The sequence below is a fragment of the Rhinopithecus bieti genome, unplaced genomic scaffold (assembly GCF_001698545.2).
Source record: "Rhinopithecus bieti isolate Rb0 unplaced genomic scaffold, ASM169854v2 scaffold_31127, whole genome shotgun sequence".
Lineage (NCBI taxonomy): Eukaryota > Metazoa > Chordata > Mammalia > Primates > Cercopithecidae > Rhinopithecus > Rhinopithecus bieti.
Window position 1 is genome coordinate 1,795,203 of NW_016813970.1, and position 21,061 is coordinate 1,816,263.

General features: G+C 36.4%; 1 protein-coding gene across 5 annotated transcripts in view; it reads right to left on the reverse strand.

Annotated features, from left to right (window-relative positions):
- Nucleotides 1-2,667: 2,667 nt before the first annotated feature.
- Nucleotides 2,668-21,061, reverse strand: part of DYNC1I1 (dynein cytoplasmic 1 intermediate chain 1) — a 327,551-nt gene continuing 309,157 nt past the window's right edge. For all 5 annotated transcript variants that reach the window (XM_017849322.1, XM_017849319.1, XM_017849321.1 and 2 more), the window contains one exon: nt 2,668-3,612. In XM_017849322.1, coding sequence (XP_017704811.1) covers nt 3,502-3,612 — 111 coding nt within the window. In that variant the 3' untranslated portion in view covers nt 2,668-3,501. The remainder of the gene's footprint in view (nt 3,613-21,061) is intronic.

Consider the following 21,061-nt stretch of genomic DNA (forward strand, 5'->3'; position numbering starts at 1 on the left):
AGCATGCTCTTAAACATTCGGGAGATTCCAAAAGCTCCACTGAAGTAGCAAGTCCTTAAATCTTCCTTGAATTTATTCCCCACCATCCGGAGTGCATATATCTTACCAAGGGTTTTGTTTATTTTTTTATTTTTTTTTTTTTTTTTTTTTTTTTTTTTTGAGACGGAGGCTCGCTCTGTCACCCAGGCTGGAGTGCAGTGGCCAGATCTCAGCTCACCGCAAGCTCCGCCTCCCGGGTTCACGCCATTCTCCTGCCTCAGCCTCCTGAGTAGCTGGGACTACAGGCGCCGCCACCTCGCCTGGCTAGTTTTTTGTATTTTAGTAGAGATGGGGTTTCACCGTGTTAGCCAGGATGGTCTCGATCTCCTAACCTCGTGATCCACCCGTCTCGGCCTCCCAAAGTGCTGGGATTACAGGCTTGAGCCACCGCGCCCGGCCTAGTTAATTCTTATCTAATCTAATCAACATTCTGGCTCCCTTGATCAAACACCTCAAAATCCAATCCCAGTGCTACTCCCCGGGCTCCTAATGGCACACACTATTTTTTGCAATTCTTTTGTGGTATAGTTTCTTTGTTCTTTTGTAAGGCTTAGGACATCCCTAGCCAGCTTAGGCTGGATAGCCATCAGACAGTGATGTTTGTCAGGCCTCAAGAAAGAGAGAGGGAAAGGGAGGAGAAGAAGGCAGGCAGGCAGGCAGGCAGGCAGGCAGGAAGGAAGGAAGGAAGGAAGGAAGGAAGGAAGGAAGGAAGGAAGGAAGGACAGATGGGAGGGAGGGAGGGAGGGAAGAAAGTTGTCTAGTCTTAGATTGAAGTACAGTTCTGAGAAAGTTTTAGCAATGCTGACATAAAGTCCTAGAGCCAAAGTTACTTTAAAGAAGTCTTATGTCTCCTAGATACAGGCCAGCCTTAGGATCTTTGCCATACTTAGTCTTGGCTGGCAAGAGCATGCAGGAAGCATGACCTTGGTCAAACTTGGTGATGGGTTTCAAAACAAAGCAGCATAACTGTCATTCAACCATGTTCTCTGTAATAGGAAATCTGAAAGGCACATCTTTCTGGCTACCACATTTCATCTGGGACATTAGCTGGGGTGACTTAAATGGCTATGGACTGGCTGTATATTTCTCTTTATATCTACATGACCACTCCATGGTCAGCTTCTGTGTGGCCTGGAGGTCTCAGGGTAGTTGTACTTCTTACATAGTAGCTCAGGGACCAAGATTGTTTGTGCCAAGAAACCTAGATGGAGGATATACGTCTTCTTATAACCTTGCCCTGGGCTATGGACTGAATGTTTATGCTCACTCCCAAATTCATATGTTGAAGCCTAAATTTTCAATGTGACAATTTTTGGAGGTGGGCCTTTGGGAGATAATTGGGTCATGAGGGTGGAGCCCACATAAATGTGATTAGTGCCCTATAAGTAATGACATGAAAGAGATCATCTCTCTCTCCTCACCATGTGAGGATTCAATGAGAAGACAGCCATCTGCAACCTAAGCAGATGGCCTTCACCAGATATCAGATCTGCCAGCATCTTGACCTTGGATTTCCCAGCTTCCAGAACTGTGAGAAATAAAGTTCTGTTGCTTAAGCCACTCAGTCTGAACACCACAGTATTCTGTTATAGCAGTCTGAATTAACCAAGACATCCTGGAAACCACGTAGCAGTCTGAATTAACTAAGACATAATGGAAACCAGGTAGCATCACTTCCTGGCATTGTATCAATCACATAAGGTCAGCCCAGATTCAACATGGGATGGCCTGCACAAGAATTGGGAACTGCCTTGGAGACCAGCTACCACAGTGGGATATATAAGAACACATGTTCTTGTAACATTTTATGTGCCTAATATAAGTGACTCAGGTCTTTGTACTTTTCACATCATCACTCATTGAATCATTCAATTTGGTCTATCATAATAACTCACGGGTTTTGAATTTTTATTCTTAGGTACTTTACTGTATGACTGTGAAACTTTTTTTCCCAGTACTTTTCATTCAAATGCTTTTAAACCTATTTCAGATACTCATTTGTTATCTATAAAATTTTTATTGTTTACACAGGATTTCAATATCTAAATATTGTAGGATACTTGGAGGAAAGGAATAACACTATTTTAAAAATAATAGAAACTGTACAGTTCAAGGAATCCCTACCAACAAAGCCCTAATGGAAATTCCCTTCCTAAAAGCCAAAGCCTGTCTTCGAATGTTTTCATGACTCAACTGCTATTTGTTTTCATTTTCCCTGGGCATAAAATGACCTTTTGAAAAAAAAAAGTTTATTAAAGTTGTTTATAGACATATTTCCTAGTCCAATAGTAATAAACATCATTTTTTCTGGTGCAAATTGTTTTTAAAAAGATATGTGTAGGACATTTGGTATTTGTTCATCTTAACCTACCTTTCTTACTCCAACAACTGTCTTTGGGCAAGGGTGGCTTTGGTAAAGGTGAGAAGGAGGAGCTTTCCACAAAACCACACACATTCCCTCATAAAAATAAAACTAGGAGTCTTGGTTTAAGTCCGGCCAGGTTGGCTGCTCAAATAAATTCATGATCGGTCTTTAACATGGCTCTAATGTATCTCTCCCACCTCTTGTCACAGCAGAATTCCAGTCAAGTTTTCCCCAAGCAAAGGATTTACTTACACTGGTGCAGACCTGGCTTGAAACATTTTATTGGCAACACTGATGTCATATTTAGGAACCATAGACTTTTGTCAGACTGTGTTAGTTTCAATGACAAGTATTAGTGGTCAATGATATTTGAAATATTGTTAAAGTACCTAGAAATAATAGGCATTAAAATTCATTTCGTTTACTGCAACAAACCTCTAAAGATTTCATGTCTTCAGTGGAACTGGCATACTGTAATTGTTATTTGGAACTTAATGTAACCTCAACAGCAACAGAGAGAATACAGTCCTCTCATTATGCACATGCTCTAGGATCGTTTATTTTAATGCTTTCAAATAAATACGTTCCATGCAGCACACTACAATAAATAAGGAGCAGCAATGTTCTTCTAGTAAATCCATTCATAATGTGAGTCACCATGTAAAACACCACATCTCAAGTCTTTGGCCCTGTACCATAACATGAGGCACACCACATCTGCACCCAATCATATCTGGCTTCATATGGATTTAATAGGACTATGCCAGGAGTGCATGTAAGCACAAATTTAACCAGAGGTTTCCAGCTATTAAATACAGCTACTAAGTAGTTAAAAGGCAGCAACTTAACCCATAACCCCCCTCCCCTTCATTTTTGAGACAGAAATATAAAGATAGAAACGCTCTGGTGAATTTTGGGTCAGTGGAAAGCATGGTGGGACACATTTAGAATGCTTAGAGCAAAGCTGGCACAATATGGCACCCAAAATGTCACAGCGGTGCTGATACTGAATGGACACCGAATACAACAGACTTGACTGCAGACGCTGAGCTCTAGGACACAAAGCTGGGGGCTGCAGTGGGGGTGGCTCATTTCCACTAGGCAGATAACTCAACAGTGCCTTCCTCCTCGCTATCAGCTCTGTTAGCGCGAATCTCCACAAGGGTCCTGGCAAATCGGGTCCATTCATCATTGTGGGGAACTGCAAGCTGCAAAGCAAATCAATGGAGAAATGATAAACAAGATATCTTTCCTGTCTGAAAGCCCTGAAGCCTGAATGACTATCCCTTTGCCCTCACCCCCTCCAAAGCAGATATTTCCCTTGGAATGTAAAGGAAATCAAATATTCTTCTTTGGATCAAGCAGGGCCTGAGGTGTTGCTCTTTAACAAGAGAACCATGTCACTCTTGGAAGCAAAAGCACTCACAGAATTTATAAAATTTTAAAACCTATGTAAACTATACAGTTACAGTAGCCACATTAAAGTGCTTTTAGTAATGAAATTTTTTCATAAGAAGAGCAGACTTACAGTGAACACAGCAAATAAAAACTGCATTATTGACCAAGATTTTCAAATAACTGTATATTTTATTCCTAGTCAATGGTATTAATCCTTTTTCTAAAGTGTTGCTGATGGGTCAGTATGAAGGCAAAAGAATAGCTTATATATACAAAGAAATATTCCTCCTATGAAATAGTACTTAGGCCTTTCCAGTAAGATTTATATGATGATAACTATGAATAATAGTAATAGTAGCTATTATTTACCGAGAGTTCTGTTCTAAGTACATTACATGTATTAACTCATTCATCATAACAATCCTATTGTGCCTCATATTCCTAAATCAGAGGCACACAAAGATTAAATAATCTTACTAAGGTTGCATAGCTAGCAAATATCAGTGTCTTTTTGTTTTTGTTTTTGTTTTCTGAGACAGTCGGGCTCTGTCTCCCAGGCTGGAGTGCAGTGGCGCGATCCCAGGCTGGAGTGCAGTGGCGCGATCTCGGCTCACTTCAAGCTCCGCCTCCCGGGTTCAAGCGATTCCCCCCCCCCCGCCCCCCGGGGAGCCGGGGCTTCAGGGGCCCCCCCCCCCCCCCGGCTAATAGTTTTTTTTTTTTTTTTTTTTTTGAGACGGAGTCTGGCTCTGTCGCCCAGGCTGGAGTGCAGTGGCCGGATCTCAGCTCACTGCAAGCTCCGCCTCCCGGGTTTACGCCATTCTCCTGCCTCAGCCTCCCGAGTAGCTGGGACTACAGGCGCCCGCCACCTCGCCCAGCTAGTTTTTTGTATTTTTTAGGAGAGACGGGGTTTCACCGTGTTAGCCAGGATGGTCTCGATCTCCTGACCTCATGATCCGCCCGTCTCCCAAAGTGCTGGGATTACAGGCGTGAGCCACCGCGCCCAGCACAAATATCAGTGTCAATGGAATCTGGTTATGAGCATCCCTAGCCAGTATGCTATACTGATTGATCAAAAAGGGGATTTATAAAATTTCCAAAATATCTCCTGAGTACAATTCAGTGAGGAGGAAATTAATGCCTCTTCCAATGCAAACTGAATCTATGAATTTTTGTTAGTGGTTCTAAAGGATAATGTTTTCTCCACATAGCATCCAAAATAAATTGCTTAAAATATCATGCAAGTATCTGGGATAGAATATTTAAGGATGAGAAACAGGATTTCATAGAAGTCTGAATGCTTTTCATAGAGAATAAAATTGATTTAGATTTTAGACGCATTTTCTTGGAGTTTTACCCTATAATATAGTGTAATTCAACCGTAGGTACTAGTGCTACAGTACATTATCCACATATTCCGTAAACATTAAGAACACACAGGCATCTCAATTAATATACTTTCTAATGAAGAAAGAGGAAGCAAGTAAACTTAAGCTTTGAGATTGCTTCTGCAGCTGGAAAATTTCTCACCACACAGAGCCAAAATGATTAGAACTTAACATTTTTATTACAAGGATAATATTCTCAAATACTATCTGTCCAAGAAAACTTATTGGAAAGTGGCAACTTCATTATGCAAAGTATATTCTTAAATTAGTGTTCTGGTATTAAGGCTAAATGTTTCAAGTATATAATTCTGGAAATGATATACAGGCAAGGAAGGTAAGTTCCTTGACTTATTTTGCGCAGTGCAGTACCCATAAGAATTCTTACTTGGTCACATGAATGAGTTTCTGAATGGTTAAATGCTACTACAGTTATGGAAATGAATCCAAGTTTCTTTGTAGGCAATCATGCAAGTTCACAATAGTCTTGAATGATGCTGATAACTTTTTGCTCAGTCTGTTTTCCCTGCTTTGGGCTCTTATCCTGTATTCCACGATTCTTCATTTTTCTCTTCAATTTTAGAAAATACTGTACCTGGGAAATGAGGCCCCCAAAATGTATGATAAAAACAAACTCACAAAAAACATAACCAGCAAAGGGTTGGTATCACATTTACGTAAAAGAATAGGACCACTATTTCTTTTCTCTCTTCCAACCACTGAGCAAGCCTTTCCAAAAATAACCATGAAACAAAAGCCCAAGAAGAGACAAAAGCCTAATCATGACAACACATTTATAACTTTTTCCCATATAAAGTAAGAATCAAACTAAAGCTGAATGCCCCATAACTTCATATAACTTTAAATATTGGAGGAAAAAACAGGTCTCAATAGTACACAGTACCTTGCTCATAAAGAGCTGAGTTTTGTTTCCAAACATAAAGCTATATTATTAGTTAAAATGGTACAAATTTAAGTTAATATATGATGACCTATGCAATATTTTATTGATAGCAATGTGTATAACAATAAAATAGGTAAATGTATTTACATAGTTTCACATAGTAGTCATGGCAAGACTGTTCAAAAACAGCCCTAATAAAGATTATGGAACATTAAGATTTGAATAAATGTCTAGATACAGTTTAGAACATTTACACTATATAAAATTGCACATCTCAAAAATTACATAACTAAACTTCTCAAAATTGAATTTTATCAAATTTAAATGTTTCTTTTAAACACACAAAACATAAACCAGCAAGTGAACTATATGTGACTTTCTTTATGGGGGTGGGAGTAATAGTGCTGTAATACTAACACATGCCCTTAGAAATATAGATTCACCCAAAAGTGTCACAGTAATCTAACACATCTTGTCCTCTTTCTGATCTGCTGAAGTTTCATTTAGATTGGCAAAATGTTTGAAGTTTGTTTTTTAGGGATATTTGTTTTGCCAAGTCTTTTCCTCTTTATGGTATTATAATTTTCACATAAATATTTATTTTCTTGGTTCACAAAAAATTCTAGAGTAGAACATGATGAAAACACAATTCCTTCTAGAAACTTGAAATCAATTTATCTACCTCATCCTATTACACTTTTCATCTTGTTGACTGTAAAAATAACCCAAGGTGATTGTAATGCTAGATTTAGAAGGTGAACTGCAGACTGCCCCATTTTTAGAATTAAATATCACCATCAGGAAGTACTTTAAGTATAATCTTAGCTTGAACGTGTGAATGTGTATTCACAGGCTATTTCTACACCCAAAGTAATAATTTTTGACATTAGAATTACTTGTAGGTAAAACCAAACAGGTGTCCTAACAAACAAGAGAGCCACTCTTTTCACTTTGCTGTTTCCATGACTGTAAACAGCATCCGTTTGGACAGAACTGCCCTTCCTATCCTTGGCAGTTCCTGGCTCTTCTCACCTGGTACTCTCTGATTAGAAATGGCTAGAAAGGAGGCTCAAGAACATAAATGCGTTTATGATTTTCTCTAAGAGATTTTTAAATCCCATACTATCTTAATCATTAAATAGGAAAAATTTTTGTTCATGTTTCTTACAGAACAGACTGATCTCATGTCCTACCTTGCATATAAATTTATTCAATACTCATTCAATCAGCATTGATTGAGTACCAATTATATGTCAGGCACTGTGTTTGAATTAAAGATACAATAGTGAATTGTTTTGGAATATGATGACTATGAAATACTGACAAAAATTAATTATGTTTTTTGTAGGTCAAACTGTGTGAATACTGGCAAAAAAAAACTTCACTGACATTAAAATATGAATAGCCTAAAATTTACCTTCCTTCAGTGACAACTGTAACATTTCCTGTTATCTGTTGTGTGTCAAGCAAGTAACAGGGAGGCAAATGGCATGTTAATAACATTGCTTCAGCATCTCTTCAAGTTTCTATTAAGGCATTAAAGGCTAAATCTAGAGCATCACTATGGATTTTTTTTTTCTCTGAGAATAATAGCTTAGAATAATTTCCAAACAATTTACGTTTGTGATAGGAAAAAAATTTGTAAGTTATTTTGACCAATTAAAAATGTATAGTTAAGTTAAGGGAACACCATTAAAAAAACAAAACAAAACAAAACAAAACTTCAAAAATTGCCCAGCATTGTTCTAAGTCAAAGTGGATCTGGAAACATTTTCTGCCTCTAGATTCATCTCTGATGAAGTCTGCATCATAGGTTAGGGATGACTCAGATATTCCAACTGCTTCATCCACTGAGTTCACCAACAGCCAGTCCATCTCCTGATTCAATGACTGTTTTCTAATTTTTTGCTAAACATATAAAGCACTTTCATGCCAAAGCACTAGAGGTTCAGATTCCTGAGATAATAAAATCTTAACTCTAAGAGAGATCACTTTCTTTTCTTTCTTTTTTTTTTTTTTTTTGAGATGTCGCCCAGGCTGAAGTGCAGTGGCGTGATCTTGGCTCACTGCAACCTCCGCCTCCTGGGTTCAAGTTATTCTCCTGTCTCAGTCACCCAAGTAGCTGCGATTACTGGCATGCACCACCACACTCAGCTAATTTGTTTTGTATTTTTAGTAGAGGTGGGGTTTCACCGTGTTGACCAGGCTGGTCTCGAACTCCTGACCTCAAGTGATCTGCCCATCTTGGCCTCCCAAAGTGCTGGGATTACAGGCGCGAGTCACCGCGCCTAGCCAAGACATCACCTTTTATAGATATGATATGATCCTATTTTTATAGCCAATGAAACTAAGGGCAAAGGTAGTTACTGAGGTAGCAATTTGGACATAAGAAAGAGGTAAAATGAACCTCCGATTTGGACAGGAGACTCAAGTGCTGTTCTCATCTTGGTTGCTGGCAATGGTCAGGCACTTACCTTCTCATTGCCTCATTTGTAAAGTAGGGATGATGATGTCTGACCCATTCATCAACAGAGATGTGGAGAGCATAAGAAAGGTAATCTAAGTAAAGGAAGTACTATAAGTTCATCACGGATTGTCATGCATTCTTTTTCTTTAAATTATCAGTCAAATTGAACAGGCTCCCCAAAATGATATGTTTTGTGGCATACATACCCATTTTACAGTATTTTTCTGTTTTTTAAAAAAAATTCCTTGGGAATTAATTCTGATTGTTATGTGAGGATGTTAAGAAGCAGGGCATAGACTTTTCTTTAACAGGTAGGAGAGGACAGTATAGGGAGCTAAATGATTTGCTAAAGACCACGTAACTTTCATCTGTTAGTGTGGGGCAATCAAGCCTCACCCCTTTGAGAAATGCCAGCATTCCATGACAGAAGGGCAGGCAGGTAATGTGTTTTGAATCACCTGCTCAAAGATTCTAAAGATTGTTTTAAATCTTCTAAGATTCTTGGAAGACAAAAGGTCAACAAGCAAAAGCAAAAGTGCAAAAATTGTGGAAAATTCACGAAAATGTATCATTTTAGCCTCCCAGAGCCCCACCCCTCAGGCTACCCCACTCTTTCTCTGACCATGTCAGGGATCTGTCCCCTCCTCTCTGCCTGAGTGGATTGGAGACTGCCTCTGGACCCGGTCCCACCTCACCCCTGAAAAACTTACCAGTCTAACCCCTCACTCGCCTTGCCTGGGTGTCCTGTATACCTAAAGGGAGGCACAGATTGTGGAGTAATAACATTTGAGAATGGAGCCAGGGTTGACTTTTTTCCACTTCACTAGCCAGATCCTGCTTTTTTTTTTTTTCTCCAGATTTGCCATTAACTTGCTGTGTGTCTTTAGGGAATGTAGGGTTTTAACACTTCTGATCTTTATGTTTTTACTTCCTAATTTGTGTGAAATAAATTATAAGATCCATCTTCTAGGACTGAATATTAAATAAAACAAAAAAATGTAATGAGCTTAACATAGTGCTTGTACATTATAAACCCTGAATACATGATGCTGTTTTTCCTTCTTAATGTTTATTCCTCTCTTCTAATTTTTTTTTATTTTCTTGCTTCCTTGCCTCTTCTCTTTCTTCTACTTTCTTCTTTTTACCTATTCAGAGTTGTACTTTTTTTTAGAAGTTTACCTTATATTTTATAACATTTTATGTCTTAAATATTCACACAAATAATTTCCTAAGTAGTCAGGCTTTTAATAATAGCTAACTATCATGAATGGGGGACAGGGAAAGAGTTCTTGCAAATCACAAGAATTCTTTCAGAGTTGCTACTTTCCATTGTTCATTTAAAAATCAAGTTTAAAATATAACTATTTATTGTAACTATACACATCCACACACATATGTAGACATGCACTACATATTTTTTATTTTTCGCATGTGACTAATACATCCTAATCCATCTATTTCCTTGTGGCACTTTCCACAGTGGGATTCTTCATTTTTACCTAAACTTGTAAGGATTTATAACTGATGTACATGCTGTTAAAAAAATCAAATGACTTTTTATAAGCAAGGTTAAACATGCAAATATCATTCATATGTTCCTTTTTATAATCACATGGCTAATAACCATTCTGAATAGTTCTCAGTCAAATCTTCCTCATTTTTTAGTAATTGCAGCTATAATAATTTTAAATAGCTGCATTATCTGCAGTAACGTTCACCATCCCAACGCAATATTTTTCATAGTAAAAATATCTGTCTCAGGTATTGCTTACTTTAGTTTTTTTTTTTTTAATCTAGCATAATTAAGATGTTAGAAAAGCACTCTGATTTCAGTTGGTTTCTCACATACATGAAGTATGGCCAGCACATTAAGTGAGTAGGACTTTAAGTTTCAAGATAAATATTCCATGGGATGTGTGGCTCATCAGCCTCTTTGTAATTTTTCAGTTAGATGAAGTAATTTTAAAAAGTGTGTGAGACTATCATGTTAACCATTGATTTCCAAGAGATACACGACAATTCACCTCTGTATTAATCTAAAAATTAAACTTTTCTGTTAAGAAGATATCTTACAGATTTCCTTTCACTTTAATACACATTATTTTTTAAAGCATTTACAGAAAATGTAGAAGTGTACATTGGTTTCCACAGAACGACTGCCAACCCCCTCTAAGCTCTAAAAGCCTTTTTAAAAGGACAATTATTAATGGCACCCAAATTCAGGAGATGGTTGACTTACTGGTATACAAATACACGTCTGTGTTCAGAGGAAGCCTATATTTTTTAGGACAATTCCCTTTACCACACACACAGATGGGAGCAAAGTGGGAGGTAATATGCAATGAAACAGCCACTGAACGACCAAGCATACCCGCTTCATATAAATACAGCCCCACTGTATTTAACTCCCGGGAGAGTCTAGCATCACGGCTAACAATGGATGAAACCACGGACCAGAATTCCAAGCCAGAATGCAATATGCAGAGGGTGTAAATATACTACAGTGTTCTACCACAAAAAGATATATGGTATGTAACTTATTTAGAGCAGTTTCAGAGAAGTCGACAAAGTAGGAGTTACATTAGTCTCTGTACAGCACAGTCTGCTATTACCAGTCAATAGGTAAAAATTTCTGTAAAATTTAGCAACACTCTTACCTATGGTGGACAGATGGTATTTGATTATTTTTGAATTTCTTTTCATCTGGAAATCCCATCTAAGGGAACCCTCATCCACCCATGAAGCTTCAGACCTCTCTGCCAAAGGTCTCTTCCCTCACATCTTTAAAGGAGTGGTTTATTTTTACCGCATTTTTTTCAGGAGTAACACTTTTTAAAAAATCCATTACCACCTAATTAAGGACAGAAATAAAGGTAGGACATAAAAGTCAAAGTAAATAGTAACAAATATGAGTCTCTATCAACTTCAATAAGCCAGTGAATACAGAAAGAATATATATCCTTCTCCTTAAACACTATCTTAAGAAAGTAATATGTAAAATATTTTTCATGTTAAAATTTAGCATTATAGGAAGCATGACAACATTCTGAAGGTTTTACCTTTGGAAGAAAAACAACAACAACAACAACAACAACAACAACAACAACAACAACAAATAGCCAAAGAAAGAGTTAATTCACGAAGACCTAAAGATGAATAGTCTTGTTTCACATTTGTATTAAAATCTTATCATCATTTTTTCCTCAGAAATCTTTTAGCCTTATTGTTTTCCTTACTGTTTGGAATAATCTATTTCTCTGCCCAAAAGATGGAGAAAATGCTAAAAACGCTGGTTGATGGACAATAATGAAAAATAAACTTTCTAAACATGGATAACTTCTTTTCCATAACACAAAAGATCAAGAAAATGGTAGGAAAAGCAAAAGCATGTGCTACACAAGCTCACCTGTCACATAAGCTACTAAACACATATCCCTTCTTTTCCTGATATTATTAACTATAGGTTTTCTAGTAAATTCTTAGCAACCGCTGCGTCTAAGCAGTTTTGACAAAAGAAGGCTTATTGCTAAACACCTTAAAAATATTTACCAAGGTAATAAAAGAAATGTCATTCCCTCCTACGGAATGTTTGGGCATAAAAGAGGTATTTTTATAACGCAGTTCATGATTTACCATATCTATAGTGTCCAAAAAAAGCACAATGAAAAGGAAGCATTTTTCCAGTGGTTTGACAACTGTTTGAATCAACTGTTATGCTTTTATTACACTAGTGGCCAACTGCTCACTTTTAAAAGCATAGGAGGGGAGGGAAACTGGGAAAGAGATTGGGGGGAAGGATAGGCATGCTTTTCTAAAGATACTTTCTAAATATCATTTTCCCTGCAACTACAGTTAAGTAATATTTTTCCTGTGCATCAATCTGTAGCCATCTTGGAGGCTACATCCTGAATGCTCTAAACAATTAAATTTTCCCTTACCTTTTCCTCAAATTTTCACATATGAATCATTCATTCACCCATCAAATATTTACTGGGTGCCTATTTTGTGTCAGGTACTTTGCTAGACTGGGTTATTGTGTTTTAATAGACAATCATCAAATAACCACTTTGTGTACAATTCTGTGGATGTGGTCTTCCAAAGGTTAAAAAAAAAAATCTGAGGATGTGATAATCAAGGGAGGGCTGACAATCTGAATTTTTTTTTAAGTCACAAGGGTAACTTTTTTTTTTTTTAAATCAGAGAAGGTTTTCACTTTCTTATTTATTTATTCACTTTAAAAATATTCATTTATGTTCACTTTCTATCTAAGGGACCTTAATGCTGAGACCAACACAAATAAAAAATTTATTCTGAATATTAAGAAACTATTGGTTGGTTATTAGGAGAAAGAGCTTAGAAATGGTCGACTGTTTTATCTATTAGGTTAAAAGTACGAAATTGCTTTTACAATGTTAGCAATTTGGATATTTCTTAAGTGATAAGTAACTCATGCTTTAAAACTTAAAAGATGTTCTGATAGCTGACGTTCTCAAAAATTCATGTAAGCTTTCCTTGAAAGTGAAATATAATGATTCATTCACTTCCTCACTTTTCAAGTCCAACCTACGTGGTGTATAAATATTTACACAGGAAACATGCATAAGCAGATACTTGATTATGTATTATATTTTAGATATGCCAACAGTAGCACACATACACGTGTAAGAAACAACTCCATTCTATACAGGCCAGGGTTAATCTAGATTCACAGATGATTGGAGAGACTTCACATTTAGCTTTTAAAGCTGTGATTTGAGGCTACTGCTCTAAGCAGCAATTTTTCAAGATAAAATTTAGCAATTTTGAAATTATAGAACCAAACACAATTTTGTCAGCCATAAAAAAATTAACACTATAATTAACAACTGCTTCATAATCCAAACTGCTATTGAAGATGACAGTTTGAAACCACAGAAGAATTGTGAAGATGATTAATTATACAAACTGGTTTTTCTTTCAGAAGGTTTATATTCATAGATCATTTATCACCAAAATGAGAATATATGAACTTCATTGAATATTGCAAATTACTATACACACATTAATTTGCTGTTTGTAGTATGAGATATTAGGGCTTTCTTTTCATTGAGTCAACTACTCCATAATACATGAAGTCATAAATATTTCTTGTCAATTCAGAAAAAACATTTGCTTGAGAAGATATTAATCCTGTAAGTCCATTTTCATATACTAATGCTACCTGAATAAGCATACTATTTATATAAAAATTAGTTTAATCATGGTCTTTTACATATATAATTATCAAAGTGAAAGCCACTGCTATTACACACACTATAAGATGAATACTTATAACATTAATTGGAATTAATTGCACCTTTTCTTTTTTAAATTAAGCACTTTTCCCAGAAGAAATAAAGTTAATACTAACATTACAATCATAGATTTTACCCAAAATATTTAATTTCAAATACATATAATTTATTATGACAAATGAATTAATATATTATTTCAAAGAGGCTTATTTTATTTAATTATATTTATTAGCATCCCAAATCTGCCCATGCAAATATATCTTTGTGCCCTTTGACTTAATAGCACAGCATTGTGGCTATAACACTAAAATTCAAGTAAAACTGAAAATCTAGTTGAAAATCTTGATGCTTTGTTCCTACGTCATCAACTGCTATCTAGATGTTATAGACAGAACCAGGTATTTGGATTTTAACATTTTATCTGGATGTTTGGTATCACTGGAAGAATTTATGCCTAAGTCTTTTCTTTTTCATGAAGGGAAAATCAAAGGAAGTATTTGGTATCAGCTAAAGAAAATAATATTATTTATCCACCTAAGAATAAGCCAGTACTTGCAAAGGCCTTCAAGAATCCAGGAAATTTATGGCCACACTCATGTAATGAGAAACACCAATGTTTCAGATGATCATACCTGGATCTTGCTAAGCTGAGACCAACTCTGCTCTTCTGGAGGCTGCAAAAACTCAGCCATGCAATCAGGTTTGCCTTGCGCATGGGACAAAAGCCTTCATAAAGCACAGTTATTAAAACTGGATGATTGCAAATGCAGCTCTTTTTATTAAGGGACTCTTGTTTCAATTAACCTCCCAAATCCAAGTTTAACTTTTCAGTTTTTTGTTTTGTACACTCACTTCCTCAAGGAGGAGAATTATTTATATTCAAGGCACAGGCTGCTTATGGAGAATTGACCTAGGCCCTATACTACTGGAAAACATGAAGGAGTTCCACAAAGTAAACAAGTATTGCCTAAGTGTGATCCCCTTAAAAATCATCATTGTATTGTATTTATTTTGTGTCACTCAAACCCTTTTTATCTCCTAGTACTTCCAGTTTATCAGATGCCACTACATCAAACTGCTGTTGAAAGCATTAAAAAAACGGCCCGTTGAATCTCTTTTCTTTTATTCTTATTCTTGCTGGCTATGAAACCTTATGAGGCACCTATTAACAGTTCTTACATGTAACACCTTGACCATCATTCTAAAATATATTGTGTAGGCCATTTTTCCTGTTGGGGTTACAAATAAACTTTTCACTCCTGATTTTTCGTTTTGGCTTTAAAATATATTCAAACGGACATTTAAAATCATGTTTTACTTTTTTAGCAGTGTTACATTTGATCTCTCATGTTAACCCACATCTTTCTTTTCCAAGAATTTTTCAAGGCCCATATTTCCAATGTTAAATGTATTATACTTATTGAAATTTATAATAAAATGAATACTATTCTTTTGGCCCCCAAATAGTCATATCAAACAAGCTATTTGAAATGCTACCAAAGTTCAGAGTTCAAATTTAAAGATTTATGCATATTTTCTTAGGTAATTAGTGAATAGGATATCAAATCAATAAAGCTAGGATAAGATTTGTCCATCTCTCAAACCATGGTTTTTAAGTTGCCATTTTATTCTTCAAATCCTACTTTGAGCTGAAAATGATTCTGTAATTTTATCATTTGACTACTGTAAAATATAATCAGGGATTTGAAACCTGTGTGAATTTATTACAACTGAAAACAAAATCTTCCCTGGAAGAGGTTAATGGAAAAAGAAATAATAGGAGGTGGAAGATAAACTGCTTCTTTCAAAACTGGAGCTGCAAACAGCATTCTAACTAATTCAGATAAGCAGCAAACATAGTTGTTAGGGGATATTTATGACAGCCGCATCTGTGTGACAGCACTGAAGCCTTAACAATGGCGGCAGGCTTTCTATAAAACACATCTGCAAGAAAGACAGGTAGATAGGCTGGCTATCAATCATCAGGACACATGAATTATTCTATACATACTGGCCTATGTGCTGTTGAAGTCAGCTCTATATATATAGAAAAGCTTGCTCTTCAGTAATGGAGCCATGGCAATGAGTAATTTTTATTTTTAATTCTTTAAAATGTGTGTTCATACATCATTTGAAAAAAAACCCAATAATACCTCTCTTTTCAGGTATATTAATAGTTAATTTTTGACTTATTATCCTACCCATGTTTCATTTAATTGCATGGAATCCTTCCTATAATCCAAAACAAACAAATTGCATCCCATAGTTTGGAGATTTCTCAAAACTTATTCAGAATCTAGGCTCATTTTTAATTTTGAATCTCAGAAAATTTAAATGGTGCATGCAACCACTGTCTATGTAAATTAACTTTTCAAGGCACAAATAGAATAAAAATTATAGCCAAATAATAAAAAGGGGTCTTCTCTGTCTTTTGTCAGATTCAGATTCGCATAACTTCCATTTATGCTAATGGGAGTTCAGCACCTGCTCTGCAAAGAAAATAGACCCCCATCTGTGAAAACAAATGTGTACAGTGTATTTTCCAGATATAATGCTGAAATCAAACAACCAAAAATGTGAGCTATATAAACACAGCCTCATGTGACCTACCTGAAAACATTGCTGTTTTATATTTTACCTCTTGAGTAATAGGTTGTGGGATATTACTCATGTCTTTGTCATTTAAATGTAACAAAAAGAAAAAAAAAGGGAGATGGACAAACTCAGTCTGGTGATTTCAGTGAGCTCATACACAATCCTATGTTTACCCCTTCAGAAGTTCATAATAAATTGTATCACTAAATCTGGATTCAAGCCACTGCTCTCTGCCATCATCTTAAGTCATAGAGGATAAATGTACATAATAAGAGGAAGGCCTGGTCATGGGGGCACTGAGCTGGGGCTCCCCGCAGCAGCTGCAGCCTCAGCTGGAACAGGAGATGAGACAGATGATTGTCAGTGGCTGGTGACACCAGAGTCCCTTTCTGCAATGCCCTAATCAGGGAGTGCCAGGGCTCACAGGAAGGCAAGTCTACCTGGGCTTGAATGGGGATGTTTCCATCAGTGCTCACAGCAGTCTCCCTTCAGGGAGATCTCAAGAATGGTGTGGTCAGAGAAAGGCTGTCCCACTCCACTCCAACTGGGGTAGGCATCTCAGAGATCTTTCCCCAAATTATATTATTAATACATTTTTCAGGTAAAACTATGATGTGATCAAAACAGAGTTGTGGGAGGTGAACTGGGATCTTCAGCATGGCTTTAGCTCTATATGTACCTTGATGTTTATAATGGTAGAGTCATGGCCCTTCTCACTAAACATTTTTAAATAGTTTTAAGAAATAGGTAATGAGGCCGGGCACAGTGGCTCACACCTGTAATCTCAGTACTTTGGGAGGCCGAGGCGGGTGGATCACCTGAGGTCAGGAGTTCCAGAGCAGCCTGGCCAACATAGTGAAATCCTGTCTCTACTAAAAATACAAAAATTGGTTGGGTGTGGTGGCGTGTGCCTGTAATCCCAGATACCCTGGAGGCTGAGGCAAGAGAATTGCTTAAACCTGGGAGGCGGAAGTGCGCCACTGCACTCCAGCCTGGGCAAGAGCAAAACTCCGTCTCAAAAAAAAAAGAATAAAAAGAGAAATAGGTAATGAGAAGATTGTAGTGTGTCCATCCATTTAACTACATTTCTAGAGCTTTCTCTTTCTTCCTAATGATCTAGGTTACGGCCTTTTTTTTTTTCTGATTTGCCTCATGAGTGGCACTAAGAGTAACACTCTAGTGGACAGGACCGGCTACATAATTTGCAGGGTTCAGTGAAAAATGAATATGTGGAATTCCTTCTTGACAAATTTTTAGCAATTGTAAGACAATTACCCAAACTCAGGGCTCCCCTAAGCAAGGGGCCCTATGCAATTGCACAGGTCCTATACTCTTCAAGACAGCCTCACTTGTGGAACAGGGTCTTGGCAAAAGCTAGCCTACAGGCCGCTTTTTTCTCCCCAGCTTAGAAGAAGTCTCCTCAAATCAACACTGGGAGAATGAATGCAAGATGTCTTCCCACAGACATCTATTCAATGTACTGAGGAAAATGGACCAACACTGTGTGCTCTAAAAAACCTACCATCTACTTTTTAATATAGATTGTATTACAAAGCCTATCTAAAAGCATTTTGTCTTCTTTCTAGAGGGTTCTATAAAGCAAGGTTTTCTATCTAAAGGCTAGCATGACCGTGGTTACCAGTTTCGTTTTAATAAGGACCAGGGAACCAATTTTGAATATTGGTAAATGGTGGCAGAGCCTACTGGCAATTTAGTCTTCAATGCCATATTTGTTTCTTCTTAAATAGCTCTCTGCTCAACCATCCTCCCTGCAGTCAGTCATGTACCAGCCTTAGATAGGACCTCTAATTCCAAGTGGGCCACCCTGCCGTGAAGCATTCCATCTGGCCTTTCACAGTTTAGGTGATTTGGAAGACTCAGAAGGCACTTGTCCAGAGGTACACTTCTCTTTAAGCACAGTTACGTTCTGTCAGTTCTGGGCTGGTGAACGATCCTATAGTAATCACAATAACAGCAGCATTTGCCCTTAAGGGATCTACCCCTTTCAGAAGCAGGCTGCAGCTAAGCCTCAGAGGTAGGGAAATCATTTTTCCTTTTAGTACATGGTGCCTCTACAGACTAGGTCTTCAGCGATTTAGAATAAAGCTTAGTGGTGACAGAGAGAAACATAAAAATTCCCCTTCTCCCCAAATAAATATAATTTATAAAAATACTTAGAAAAAAAACACAGTTCAGGCAATTATTTTGTTAAGTCTGAGTTTTTCTGAGCTATGGATTGCTTTGTATATGATCAACAATACCTAAAGAATTGTTCAAGTGTATAAGCTTATCCTGATTTCCGGTCATTCAAAGAAGGGCTAGAGATTGTAATATTACCTACTCTCAATCAAATAGTATATCCTTTCTTTTTCTTGGTAGTGAATTTGTAGGGATAAACAACCCTACAAATTGTTTGGCCTATTATATGTCACAGAGATTTTTCTATAGCCTGTCTAGACTCCAGACAATAGGCGAGACTGGCCTATAGTTGCAGACATTTCTATAGTCTGTAATATCACTTAGAAAAGTAAGGGCAATAACATAAAAATGAAAACCAGCCTGACCTGCCAGTACGATAGTAGAAATATGAGTATAACAACACTTTGCAATTTAGAAATGATGATAGCATCCTAGAAAGAAATTTTAGCAGCCACATATCAGCCAAAGCAACTTTTGTAAAATCATATATACTCACAAAATATGTCATATTCAAGTAATTCTGTCCAAAAGCTATAAAATCACTTTTATTGCAGAAAATTCTGTATATATGTCATGTTGTTTCCTTATTGCATAGAGACTATGTATGAATGTATGTGTGTGCATATATATAGTGTGTGTATATATAATATTTAAGTTAAAATAAAAAGACTTTTCAAAAGGCCTTTTAAAATATAAAACAGATTGTTAAACTATTCTGTTTTCAGTCCTTTTAGAATACAACAAAGAGGGATAAAATAATTATATTGTATAATTACTATATTGTATATAATTGTATTGTATTGTATATAATTATATTGTATATAATATATTGTATATAAATTATAAATAATATATTGCATAAATAATATATTGTATAACTCACTTAAGTGAGTTAAGGGACATTATGTATATGCAAAGGAGGTAAAGCAAAAGTTTTACATTTTATCTATTTTCTGCCATTGTGTCTCTGAGCATGTCTTCATGTCTATTTCTCTCCCACAATTACACTTGTTATAAACAAAGGAAAGGAAAAGGAAGAAAGGAAGAAAAGACAGAAAGAGAGAAAAGCCTTTTTTTTTTTACATTCTCCTTTGCTCTTTTTTATTTTTTAGGAAGTGACCAATAAAGAATATCTGTTTTTGTTATTGTCATTTAGTTTTACTTTGATGAAGGCCATGAGAAAGATACATCAAACATAAAGAATACTCATTTAAGAAAAAATACTGCTGTAACACTACTGGCGGTATTTCCGACTCAGAGGGTATTCTCTTTCCCAAAGACTCCAAAGTATATCGATAGTCACCAGACCATTTGCATCTTCATCACTGGGGCCAATATTAACAGAGTTTTTGTCACTGTTGGAACAACTCAGCTTGTGGTATCAGTAGTCAAGGGGGTGTCAAATGAAATAGATAACATGCAGTAAAAGAAAGAGATTTTTTTTTTACTTAGAATTATGCATCCAGAATAGAAAACTTCCATTTCTAAAGTCATTCGGTTTTTGTCCCTGGCTGAATTTTTAAAAACACCATCTAGCTTGTTTCAACATAATCAACTGTACCATATAGCAGTGTAAAATATGTCATCAAAAGTTCCATTGTAGAACAAACCATTTAGGATTGCCAAATTTATAGAATGCTGATTGATGAAACCATAAAGAACCCTTCTCAGTGTGATCAGCTAAACCCATCCACCAGGCACTCACAGAGTACTTTCTAGGTCTAGGATGCTATGCATACAAATGTGGTATATTTTCCCCCGGAATGCAAATGTTAGATTCATATTATGCCAAAATAGCATTACATAACACTCTTATTTTGTTTTGCTTGAAAGTTCAATATTTTCTTTTCCTTTAAGGAAAAAATTCTTTATCTCACCAGAAATGAAGGTTTTGGTCAACACTTTCTCATATAGTAAAAATAAACAGACAATCTTAAGTACAATTGACTGATAATGTAACATTAAATTAAGATCGTATACAAATTCAAGGAGATTTGTCTGAAATAAAAGATGTAATTTTTTTTTTCCTTTTTTACATGCCACGATGTTCAGGAAATTTTGAATATCACCAAACAGCACAAAATTCTAATTAATCTCATTTTCAATTGGCTACACTTTAATTAAAGAAAAATAGTATATATATTAATTGAACATACCAACCAAAACTTTACTTTTCAAGTAAACAAAAATTTCCAAATTCAATTTTAGCATGATGTATTTGGCAAACTTTTCTTCCTTTTTCTTGAGATGGAGTCTATCTGCCACCCAGGCTGGAGTGCAATGGCGCAATCTCGGCTCACTGCAACCTCTGCCTCCTGGATTCAAGTGATTCTCCTGCCTCAGCCTCCCAAGTAGCTGGGATTACAGGTGCCCACCACCACGCCTGGCTAATTTTTGCATTTTTAGTACAGACAGGGTTTCACTACGTTGGCCAGGCTG